Source organism: Mandrillus leucophaeus, unplaced genomic scaffold (assembly GCF_000951045.1).
Source record: "Mandrillus leucophaeus isolate KB7577 unplaced genomic scaffold, Mleu.le_1.0 Scaffold11, whole genome shotgun sequence".
Classification (NCBI taxonomy): Eukaryota; Metazoa; Chordata; class Mammalia; order Primates; family Cercopithecidae; genus Mandrillus; species Mandrillus leucophaeus.
This window is the reverse complement of record NW_012099209.1, coordinates 818,862-830,580: the sequence shown is the minus strand read 5'-3', so window position 1 is coordinate 830,580 and position 11,719 is coordinate 818,862. Positions and strand designations below refer to the sequence as shown.

Below are 11,719 nucleotides of genomic sequence, written 5' to 3'. Positions count from 1 at the left end.
GTTTCACTGTGTTAGCCAGGATGGTCTCGATCTCCTGACCTCGTGATCCGCCCGTCTCGGCCTCCCAAAGTGCTGGGATTACAGGCTTGAGCCACCGCGCGCAGCCTTGCGCCCAGGCTATTCTTGCCTTTCAACCCAGTTAATTTGCTTTCTGGATTCTGAAGCTGTCTTATCGAGTGCCCAGCACACACTTCTTGGTGTGTTGCTGGTATTTAAAAAAACAAGCTACTTTGGGAGGCTGAGGCGGGTGGATCACTTGAGGCTAGGAGTTCGAGACCAGCCTGGCCAACATGGTGAAACCCCGTCTCAACTGAAACTACAAAAATGAGCCAGGCGCAGTGGCGTGCGCCTGTAATCCCAGCTACTCAGGAGGCTGAGGCAGGACAATCACTTGAACCTGGGAGGCGGAGGTTGCATTGAGTTGAGAGTACACCACGGCACTCCAGCCTTGGCGACAGAGCGAGACCCTGTCACCTGTGTTAAAAAAAAAGAGAGTTAAAAAAAAAAAACAGCTACAGGTTTTTAGAGAAAAACTGTGGGAAAAATGACATGCTTTGATCACTCCGAATTGGAGGAAGAGTTTAGTGAACTATCGTGTAGGCACACCATGAAATACTATGAAACCATTGAAACTAATGACATGAAAGATATTTAACCACGTGAGAACATGCTTTGTGTGAGAGTTGGTGTGAACAATCAGTAGATTATACAATTGGATATTTTCTTTCAGTGAAGTCAAGGTTGGATTCTTCCCTCTGCTTTCCAAATCTTGGTTTATGATAAAATTAAGTCAAATTCCCACTGCCTGTCTTCCACTCTGGTTGGCTGGTGGGTTCTTGACCTTGTGACTTAAGATTCGGCTTGAGAAAAGAGGATACCTTTGCACAAACATATTATTTTCAGAGCAATTTTCAACAAAGAGTCAGTCTTCGCGCTCCAAATTTTCATGTTGTCGCCAAGACTTGGTTACAGCGCCCCCGTGTGTCTGCGTGCTGTAACATTTTAGCCCTTTAGATCTTTTCTGTTTTTTCCTTCCATTTTTAAAATCAAGATATCATTTACATGGAGTCAGCGTCTCTTTTTTCAGCATAGGGTCCTGCCCCTTTTGACAGACATAGACGGTCATGGAACCGCCTCTGTAATCAAGCTACAGAATGAGTCATCCCTAAATTCCCTTGTGCTCTGATAGGACCAGCCCCTCTCCCACCCCCAGGCAACCACAGATTGGCTTTCTGAATCTGCAGTTTTGCCTTTTTTAGAAGGTCATATCTGTGGCATCACAGTTTGCAGCCCTTGCCTCTGACTCCTGACACTTAGCAGAGTGCCTTTCAAGTTCCTCTGTTGTTGCATGTATTGCAGGTAGGTTCTTCCTTCTTTTTTTTTTTTGTTTTTGTTTTTGATTTGTTTTTGAGATGGAGTCTTGCTCTGTCACCCAGGCTAGAGTGCCGTGGTGCGATCTCGTCTCACTGCAACCTCTGCCTTCTAGATTCAAGCCATTCTCCTGCCTCAGCCTCAGGAGTAGCTGATATTACAGGTGTGTGCCACCCCACCTGGCTAATTTTTGTATTTTTAGTAGAGACAGGGGTTTGGCATGTTGGCCAGGCTGGTCTCGAACTCATGGCCTCAAGTGATCCACCTGCCTCAGCCTCCCAAAATGCTGGGATTCCAGGCATGAGCCGCCATGCCCGGCCTGGTTCCTTCTTATGGCTGAATAGTATTCCATCAAGTGGATGGACCACAGTGTGTTCATCTGTTCATTGATTGACAGGCCGTCACTTGATTTCCTGTCTTGGTGATTATGAATAAAGCCTCCGTAAACATTCTTGTGTTTTTTTGTGTAGACATGTTTTTATTTCTCCCAAGAGGAGGATTGCTGGCTCATAGAAAAACTCGGACTGTGTTTCCTGCTCTCCCACTCAACAGCAGTCAACACAGGACTTCTGTGACCGATGTGAGGGAGGGTTCCCCCACCAGCGAGCAGCAGCCACCAGCTGGGTGTCTTCCAATTCAATTCTGACACACTCTACCTGGAAATAGCATCAGAACCTATAGGGTGAGGGTTCAGTCCCCAAGACTGCCCCTCTTCTGCCACTAGAACTTCTGACCAAGTTCAAGTTGGGATTCCCATGACCCCCCCTCTTTGGGTTCAGTTAATTTACAGGAGTGACTCATAGAACTCAAGGAAACTCTTAGGTTTACCAGTTTATTATAAAGGATATTACAAAAGATATAGATGGAGTCGAGTGTGGTGGCTCATGCCTGAAATCCCAGCAATTTGGGAGGTCGAAATGGGAGGATTATTTGAGGCCAGGAGTTCCAGACTAGCATGGGCGAGACCCTGTCTCTGAAAAATTTTTTTTTTTTCAATAGCCAAGTAAGTGGCTGGGCATGGTGACTTAGGCTTGTAATCCCAGCACTTTGGGAGGTCAGGGTGGGAAGATTGCTTGAGCCTAAGAGTTTGAGGCCAGCCTGGGCAACATAGCAAGACTCTATCTCTACAAAAAAATAAAAATAGCTAGGTGTAGTGGTGCATGCTTATAGTCCCAGCTAGTCGGGAGGCTGAGGCAGGAAGATTGTTTGAGTCCAGGAGGTTAAGTCTGCAGTGAGCCACTGCACTCCATCTTGAGTGACAGTGACATCCTGTCTCTCTTTTTTTTTTTTTTTTTTTTTAATAAGAGATGTGTAGGGTAAGATATGGGGGAAGGCGCATAGAGCTTCCATGGCCTGTTCAGTCATACTACCCTTTAGGAATCTCCACGTGTTCAGCTATCTGATCTGAAATCTCTCCAAGCTCTGTCCTTTTGTGTGTTTTTTTTGTTTTTTGTTTTTTGAGATGGAGTCTCACTCTGTTGCCCAGGCTGGAATGCAGTGGTGCGATCTTGGCTTACTGCAACTTCCGCCTCCTGGGTTCAAGCTATTTTGCCTCAGCCTCCCAAGTAGCTGGGATTACAGGCGCCCACCACCATGCCCAGCTAATTTTGTATTTTTAGTAGAGACGAGGTTTCTCCATGTTGGTCAGGCTGGTCTTGAACTCCTGACCTCGTGATCCACCCACCTCGGCCTCCCAAAGTGCTGGGATTACAGGCACGTGCCACCACGCCCAGCTCCTTTTGGGTTTTTATGGAGTCTTCATGACTTAGGCATGATTGAAGCATGGACAGCCCTGTGGAAATGTGATTGGTCAAAAAGGGTATGTGCTAAACCCAGCAAGGCCTGTCTGTTCAGATTCGTCTTGGCCTCTGTTGCATTTTTTCCTCTGGGGTATGAGGCAGGACCCTCTCTGGCAGGTGAAAGGAGTGTGGGAGGTCAGAGAGGTCCTGCTTACTGTAACAAGGGCTTATAGGAGTTACAAGCCGTGAATTGTACATGAAAACATCTGTTTCTATATAATGATAACAAGAAACTACCTGTTATCCACAGTGGCTGCACCATCTTTATGTTCCCACTAGGCACATAGATGAAGAGTACAAGTTGTTACTTTCACATTCTAGCCAGTCTTGTGGGTGTGAAGTGATACTTCATTGTGGTTTTCATTTGTGTTTTCATAATAGCCGATGATATTGAACATCTTTTCATGTGCTTATTTGCCATTCCTGTATCTTTGCTGATGTGTCTGTTGAGATCTTTTGTCCAGTTTTAAATTGGGTTGTTTTCTTATTATTGAATTTTGAGGGTGCTTTCTATATTCTGGATACCAGCTCTTTGTGGTGCTTTGCAAATATTTTCTTCTAGTCTGGCTTGTCTTTTCATGCTATTAAGTGTTTTAATTTAAGAGGCAGAAGTTGTCGATTTCAATGAAGCCCAGTTGATCACTTTCCCCATTTGTGGATTGTGCTTTTGGAGTCTTATCCAAGATATCTCCACCTAATCCAAGATCACAGATTTTCTCCTGTTTTCTTGTAGGAGTTTTGTAGTTTAGGTTTTACTTTTAAGTCTGTGAGTTAGTTTTTGTGTATGGTGTGATGTTTAAATCAAAGTTCATTTTTTCATGTATGGGTGTTCAGTTGTTTCTATCCCATTTATTGAAATGATTTTCCTTTTTCCCATTGTAGTCTGTCATCATCTGTGTCAAATACCAGTTGACCATATATATGTGGGCATCATGTCTGGGCTCTGTTCTTTTCCGTTGTTCTATGTATGCATCCTTATGCTAGTTTCACACTACTGAGGTTAGTGTAGCTTTGCACTAAGTCGTGAGATCAGGTAATGTGAGACCTCCCACTATGCTTTTCCAAGACTGTTTAGTCTCTTCTGGTTCCTTTGGCTTTCTGTAGAGATTTTAGAATTGTCATTTTCTAGAAAAATATCTGCTGGATTTTGATTATATTGAATCCATAAATCAGGGAGAATGCCTTCTTAATAACATGGAGTCTTTCAATCCATGAACATGGTATGCTTCTCCATTTATATTCAGATCTTCCTGGATTTCTTTCAACTTTGTTTTGTAGCTTCCAGATTATAGATCTTACACATATTTTGTTGGGTTTATAACTAAGCATTTGGTGTTTAGTGCCATTGTATATGGTACTCTCTTTTAATTTCAATCTCCAAACTTGTTCATTGCTACTTCATTGCTAGAGATGTGAACTTTTACATAGTGACCCTGCGTCCTATACCCTTGCTGTATTAGAGTTCTCCAGAGAAACAGAACCAATCAGAGATGCTTATAAAAGGATATGAGTATATAAAAGGGGGATTGGCTTTTTTTTTTTTTTTTTTTAACGCGGGATTGGCTCATGTAATTATGGAGGCTGAGAAATCCCAGGATCTGCTGTCTGCAAGCTGGAGAGCCAGGAAGGTTGGTGGTTTAGTTCAGTGTGAGTCTGAAGGCCTGAGACCAGGGGAGCCAAAGGTGTAAGTCCCAGTTTGAGGGCAGGAGGAGATGGGGTAAGACGTCTCAGCTCCAGGCAAGCAGGAAGCAAAAGGCATGAATTTCTCCTCCTTCCACTGTTGTGTTGTATTCAGGCCCTCAAGGGATTGCATGGTGCCCATACACACTGGGGAGGGCAGTTTATTGCATCCACCAATTCAAATGCTGATCTCATTAGTAAACACAGACACACCCAAAAATGTTCAGTCTGGGGCACCTCATATCCAGTCAAGTTGACACACAAAATTGAAAGAAAACTCTTGTGAAACTTACTTACTAATTTTAGTAGCAGTTTTGAAGATGTTTGGGGATTTTCTACATGAAAAATTACGTCTGTAAAAACAGAGTTTTACTTTTCCTTTCCAACCTGTTTGCCTTTTACTTCTTATCTGAGGACCTCCACTGTGATACTGAATGAGAATGGTGTCTGTGCATCGTCATGTCCTTGCTCTGGTCTCGCTCTGTCTCCCAGGCTGGGGTGCAGTGGTGCGATCATGGCTCACTGCAGCCTCAAACCCCTGGGCCTGAGCGATCATCCCAATTCAGCCTCCTGAGTAGCTGGGACCCTGGCCATGGCCCCTGCACCTGCCCCTGCCCCTTGCTTTTTAGAAGGTTTTCGTTTTGCTTTTGGTTATTAGAAGGGCAATGTTCCATGTGTTACTTAAAAAAAATATTTTTGACAATATATGTGTAAAAACTTTGTGTTTCCTGATGACCAAAGTTATATGTTCTCTCTAGCAAACTAGCAAATACTGAAATGTGTCTAGAAAAAAATCAGTCATCTGTAATCTGCCATGTCAAGAATCACCGGCAAACATTTTGGTAGTTTCCTATGTTCTCTGCAAGTGAGCGTCTACATTTTGACAAAAGTTGTTTGTCCTGTATATATGAGGTAAAATTTCAAACCTCTTTAAATGTCTCCCCTGCCTCAAAGTAAGAGCAGTTACAAAACCCAGTGCAGACCACATCAGGGCCCCTTGTTGTGAAGGGAGGATGTCTTGTCCTCTGAGTGTCATGTGTTCCCATGACAGGCTCCTGCAGGAGATGGGTCACAGACCCGAGGGAAGATGTCTGAAGGTGGAAGGAAATCCAGCCTGCTCCAGAAAAGCAAAGGTGCGAAACAGCCCTGGTCCTCGGGCAGTGATGAGCGCGGCAGTACATTTTGTCTCCATGGGTGCTAAGTTAAAGTTCCCTCTTTCCTTTCTGGGAAAGGTCAGAAGCAGTGAGCAAAGGGTTGGCGCTTAAGGACAGACTGGGGGGATGTGGGGAGGTGAGCGGGGATGTGGAGAAAGGGGGAGATCACTTCTTTCCTGTGTGGCCCCAGAGAAAAGCCACACTGCCATCATGGTACTGCTTTGTGACATCAGTTGCTTGTCTATGTGACTGTTTTCCTTCTGGTGCTCTGAGAGCAAGACTCTTAGAGAGGCTGTGAGGACTCATCCTGAGGTCGGGAGTTCAAGACCAACCTGACCAACATAGTGAAACCCCATTTCTACTAAAAATACAAAAATTAACTGGGCATGGTGGCACACAGCTGTAATCCCAGCTACTTGGGGTGAGGGTGCGGGACTGAGGCAGGCGAATCACTTGAACCTGGCAGGTGGAGGTTGCAGTGAGCCGAGATTGCACCCTTGCATTCCAGCCTGGGCAACCAAGCGAGACTCTGTCTCAACAACAACAAAAAGACTCAACTCTGCTGTTTGTAACATTAAAAACAGCCCCAGTCCAGACACAGAGGAACAAGTATAGCTGTGTGCCAATAAAACTATTTACAAGCAAAGGAAGCAGGCTGGATTTGGCCTGTGGGCTACAGTTTGCCACTCCTGGTGTAGATGTTTGTGAGAATTCGCACTACGCCCTTCCCAGGCGTGGTTGAGAAGCAGCCACACTAGAGCCAGCCTGCTAGTCTTCCCCCATCTAACTGGGTCGAAGGCCATGCATGAAGCTGGGAATGCTGGTGTGGTCAGGGGACCAGAGACTGGGCCTGCCACACCTTAAAACCAGTTCTCACTCAAGGGTGATTCTGACCCCCAGGGGACTCTGGCAGTGTCTGGAGATGTGTTTGGTTGTCATACCTGGGGGAAGGGGTTTTACTAGCATCTGGTGGGTGGAGGCCAGGGAGGCCACCACTCAGTGTCCTGCAATGCACAGGACACCCCCACCACAGCAAGGAAGGATCCAGCCCCACGTGCTCGCAATGCCATGGCTAAGAAACCTTAATTTAAACCTCACTATAATGATTTCAAAGGACTGCTTGTTTGAGTTCCATTGTATGGCTTTGTAGAAAATTAATTTTCTTAGTTCAAATGCTATACGTGCTGGTGATAAAATATTCCAGGGCAAAAGCAATAGCAATAAAAAGTTACCACCTCTAGCTGGGTGTGGTGGCTCACGCCTATAATCCCAGCCAGCACTTTAGGAGGATGAGGTGGGTAGATCCCTTGAGCTCAGGAGTTCAAGACCAACCTGGGCAACATGGTGAAACCCTATCTCTACTAAAAATACAAAAAAATAAATTATGTGGGTGTCGTGGCACTCGCCTGTATTCTCAGTTACTCAGGAGGCTGAAGTGGGAGGATTGCTTGAGCCCGGGAGGCAGAGGTTTCAGTAAACCTAGATTGTGCCACTGTACTCCAGCCTGGGCGACAGAGCAAGACCTTGTCTCAAAAAAAAAGAAAAATTTCCACCTCCTCACCCCAGGCTCCCAGTCTGTGCCCTGAGGGCATGTGCTCTCAATAGATTTTTGCTGATCTTTCCAGATTAAGAATTTCAACACAAATGGTTGTTTTGTTGTATCCTACAGTTGCGGTGACCTTCCTTTTTTCATTTCCAGGTCATTCATTTCCTCAGCTGCATAGTTGTTCATTGAATAGTCTCATGCTTAGTTCCTAACGCAACAACGTATCGTACATGCCATCTGTTGGCGTTTGCAGCACTCCCGGGCTCTTGTATAATGGTAGCATGCTGTATGCCAGTGCCCATCTTAGACAGCATAAGGCTTAATTTTACAGTTTAGAATATAAGTTAAAAGACGAAGGGACCTCCCAGGGAAGACGAACAGTCCAGAAGCTGCAGAAAAAAGATGGAAAGATTACTTGGCTGAGTGCGGTGGCTCATGCCTGTAATCCCAACACCTTGGGAGGCTGAGGTGGGTGGATCACCTGAGGTCAGGAGTTCGAGACCAGCCTGGCCAACATGGTGAAACCCCGTCTCTACTAAAAATACAAAAATTAGCCGAGCGTGGTGGCGGGTGCCTGTAATCCCAGCTACTTGGGAGGCTGAGGCAGGAGAATCGCTTGAACCCGGGAGGCGGAGGTTGCAGTGAGCTGAGATCACGCCATCGCACTCCAGCCTGGTGACAAGAGTGAAACTCCATCTCAAAACAAAAAAGATGGGAAGAGAGTAGAGGGTAGAATGGGAGTATGGCATCGTATCCCACCCTTAGCATCCTGGAAACTAGCAGAAAGGCTTATTTGCGTCTCTTTGGTTATACAGAATGTCTCTCTCTTCTAGTGGTACTTTAAAAATAGAGTCAAGGTGATGGCTGGGCATTTCCACAGGTTGTTTTTTTTTTTTTTTTAGCCTTTCCACCTTGTATGAAATTGGGTTTTTAGAAGCAAGTGGTATTGTTCAAAAACACGGCCTCGTTTCCTGGCTTCAATGGAGAGTGTCTCTTGACTGTGCTGACTTTTGGGGATTCTTTTCTTAACAGCAGATAGCAGTGGGGTCGGAAAGGGTGACCTGCAGTCCACGTTGCTGGAAGGGCATGGCACGGCTCCACCTGACCTGGATCTCTCTGCCATTAATGGTAAATCATTTGTTTCGCCCCTTCTGTCACTCGCTGGGGGTTGCAGTAGGTCTCAGGGGGCTTCCAAAGTACAGTTGCCCCTTGGCCTATGTTGGGGTTACATCCAACAAACCCATTGTAAGTTGAAAACAGTGTACATCAAAAATATACTTAATACCTTGGTAAAGGATATTGAACTTGCTTTTTGCCCCTTGCAAAGTTGAACAACTTTAAGCTGGACTGTTATAAGTGCATATACTCCTCAATTTATGATGGGGTTACATCCCGATAAACCCATCATTTAAAAAAATGGCAACCAGGGACCGTCTAGATACGCTGCTCACCATTAAAAATGCTGTGCTTTATCTTAGACAAAAGCATCATCAGAAAGACGCCACAGTTAGCAAAAACAATAGCAAAGAAACCGGAGTCGACATCGTTTTCTGCCCCTCGGAAAAAGAGCCCAGTAAGTGTTTGAAACAAGAGGGCAGCCACAGACGGGCTGCATGGATCTGATTTAGATTCTACTCCGAATCAGCTGCCGAGTGCCCACAGATCCAAGAACAGATAAGACACCCATGCCCTTTAGGACAAAAATCAAGACCACAAATGTTCTTAGATCGTTTGTAGAGTGTACATTTCCCCGAGTACACATTCAGTAGTGGATACCAGTGTGGAACCATGTAAAAAATGAGACAGGGGACTTCTCCGTGCTTACGCTGTGCTAGGAAAGGCACAGTGCCTGGCCCTGTCCCTTGGTGGGAGGACGGCTAGGCTGTGGTCTCACTGGGGTGAGGACTAGACTGGTGGGTGGGGGACCAGCAGGTGGGGAGACTGCATTCTGGTCCTGGCGCAGCACCAAATTGGTGGGTATCCTCAGCTTGTCCTTGACTACCCAGCTGCTGCTGTCTCTTCACCTGCCACAGGCCAGGGGAAGGAAGGTTGTGGACCTCCCTCTCTCATCTCAGAGCACCGGAGAAAACCAAAGAAAATAGAAGCAATAGACCCAGTATAGTAGAGAACTACCAAATATCAAACTGAATGCAGAAAATCCACACAAGCCAGAGTTCTGCCCCTGCTGGGAAAAGAGCTGGATTTATACCACTTCATCAGGAATTGAGAGGGTCTTTTTCTTTTCTTAAGGATTTATCTGAAGCGATGGAAATGATGGAGTCTCAGACGCTACTGCTGACGCTACTCTCCGTAAAGGTGAAAACAGTTCCTCGTTCACGTACGCCATGGATGGAAGAGTGGCCTCCATTCGCCATGGGGAGGGAGGCCCCACCCACCTGAGCTTTTCTTTCACATTTAACAGATGGAGAACAATCTTGCTGAGTTTGAAAGAAGGGCAGAAAAGAATTTATTAATAATGTGTAAGGAGAAGGAGAAGCTACAGAAAAAGGCCCATGAGCTGAAGCGCAGGCTTCTCCTCTCTCAGAGGAAGCGGGAGCTGGCAGATGTCCTGGATGCCCAGGTCAGTTGTAAGTGACACTCTGTGACCAGTGAGTGTTCCCTGTGAATCTGTCCCATCTCCACTGTTTCGGGTAGCATTCGTACTAGGGTGTCATTGCTCACTGGCTTCTCACTCTGTGTTAGGCTTTTAATGCCAGCCACACTTGCTGTGGTCCTGGTGTTGGTCTGTGATGACACTTTTAGAGGATGAGGTTACAGAGTGAAGTGTGAACCAGTAAGGGAGGCGCGCACCTTCTGTGCCCTTGTGCAGAGACTTCCTGAGCGCCCGGTGATCATGGGCAGCAACAGGACGACGCACTGGAGGACTCCCCTGGAGGGTCAGGGTGCTGGTGGGAGGCACACCACTCCTAGTGCTGTGTGGTCAGCGGTGTCCATGTGGGAGAAGGACAGGAACAAACCCCTGGAACCCAGAAAGGGCTGGTAGGCAGGGGCGGGCCCCCCACCCACTGGGTGAGTTTCCTGTGGTTGCCGGAACAGAGTCCCACAACCTGGGTGAGCAAAACAACGGGAATTCATTGTCTTACGGTTCCGGAAGCTGGAAGACGGAGATTGGGGTGTTGGTGGTTGGCTGTGTCTGAGGGCTGCGAGGGAGAATCTCTCCTGGCCCTGTCTTTGGCCTGTGAATGGTTGTCTTCTCTGTCCGTTCACATGTCCTTCCCCCTGTGCGTGTCTGTGTCCCCCTTTCCCCACAAGACACCAGTCGCGTTGGATTAACACCCCCCAAAAAACCCCCCGGTCACCTCATGGTAACTTAATGACCTTGATCAAGTCCCTATTTTCAAATAAGGGCACATTCCGAGGTACTAGAGGTTGGAACGTCTGGTATGAATTTGGGGAGATACAGCTCAACCCCTAACATCCAAAATTTTCGTGTGAGCACCTCTGCAGCTAGACCCTGAACTGAGTACAGGGTCCCTGGACTGAATACAGGGTCTCTGAACTTAGGGAGCTCAAAATGGAAGAAAAAGAGACAAACCCAGTTGACCCTCAAACAACAAACATGAATTTGAGTGTGAGGTTCTCCTTACATGCAGATTTTTTTTAATAAATATATTGGAAAAAGTTTTAGAGATTTGTGACAATTTGAAGAAACTCAGCTGAACCTCATAGCCTAGAAATACTAAAAAAATTAAGAAAAAGTTAGGCACGTCATGAATGCATACATACTTGTCCCAGCATGGGCAACATAGTGACATCCAATCTCTGCAAAAAAAATTTTTTTTTTTTTTTGAGAGGGAGTCTTGCTCTGTCACCCAGGCTGTAGTGCAGTGGTGTGATCTCAGCTTACTGCAACCTCCACCTCCCAGGTTCAAGTGACTCTCATACCTGAGCTTCCTGAGTAACTGGGACTACAGGCATGCACCACCATGCCCAGCTAAATTTTGTATTTTTAGTACAGACAGGGTTTTGCCATGTTGGCCAGGCTGGGCTTGAACTCCTGACCTCAAGTGATCCGCCCTCCTCAGCCTCTGAAAGTGCTGGGATTATAGGTGTGAGCCACCGCGTCTGGCCAATCTCTATAAAAATTAAAAATTAGCCAAGTGTGGTGGCATATGCCTATAGTCCCAGTTACTTGGGAAACTGAGGCA

The 11,719-nt window shown here is 46.2% G+C and overlaps 1 protein-coding gene across 1 annotated transcript in view; it reads left to right on the top strand.

Moving 5' to 3' along the window:
* The window catches only part of HAUS8 (HAUS augmin-like complex, subunit 8), a 33,529-nt gene that overhangs the window by 14,365 nt on the left and 7,445 nt on the right, over positions 1 to 11,719 (top strand). Inside the window, exons 5-9 of the mRNA XM_011991032.1 lie at positions 5,902 to 5,983; positions 8,583 to 8,678; positions 9,029 to 9,123; positions 9,801 to 9,866; positions 9,973 to 10,131. Of these exons, the coding sequence (XP_011846422.1) occupies positions 5,902 to 5,983; positions 8,583 to 8,678; positions 9,029 to 9,123; positions 9,801 to 9,866; positions 9,973 to 10,131 (498 nt within the window). The remainder of the gene's footprint in view (positions 1 to 5,901; positions 5,984 to 8,582; positions 8,679 to 9,028; positions 9,124 to 9,800; positions 9,867 to 9,972; positions 10,132 to 11,719) is intronic.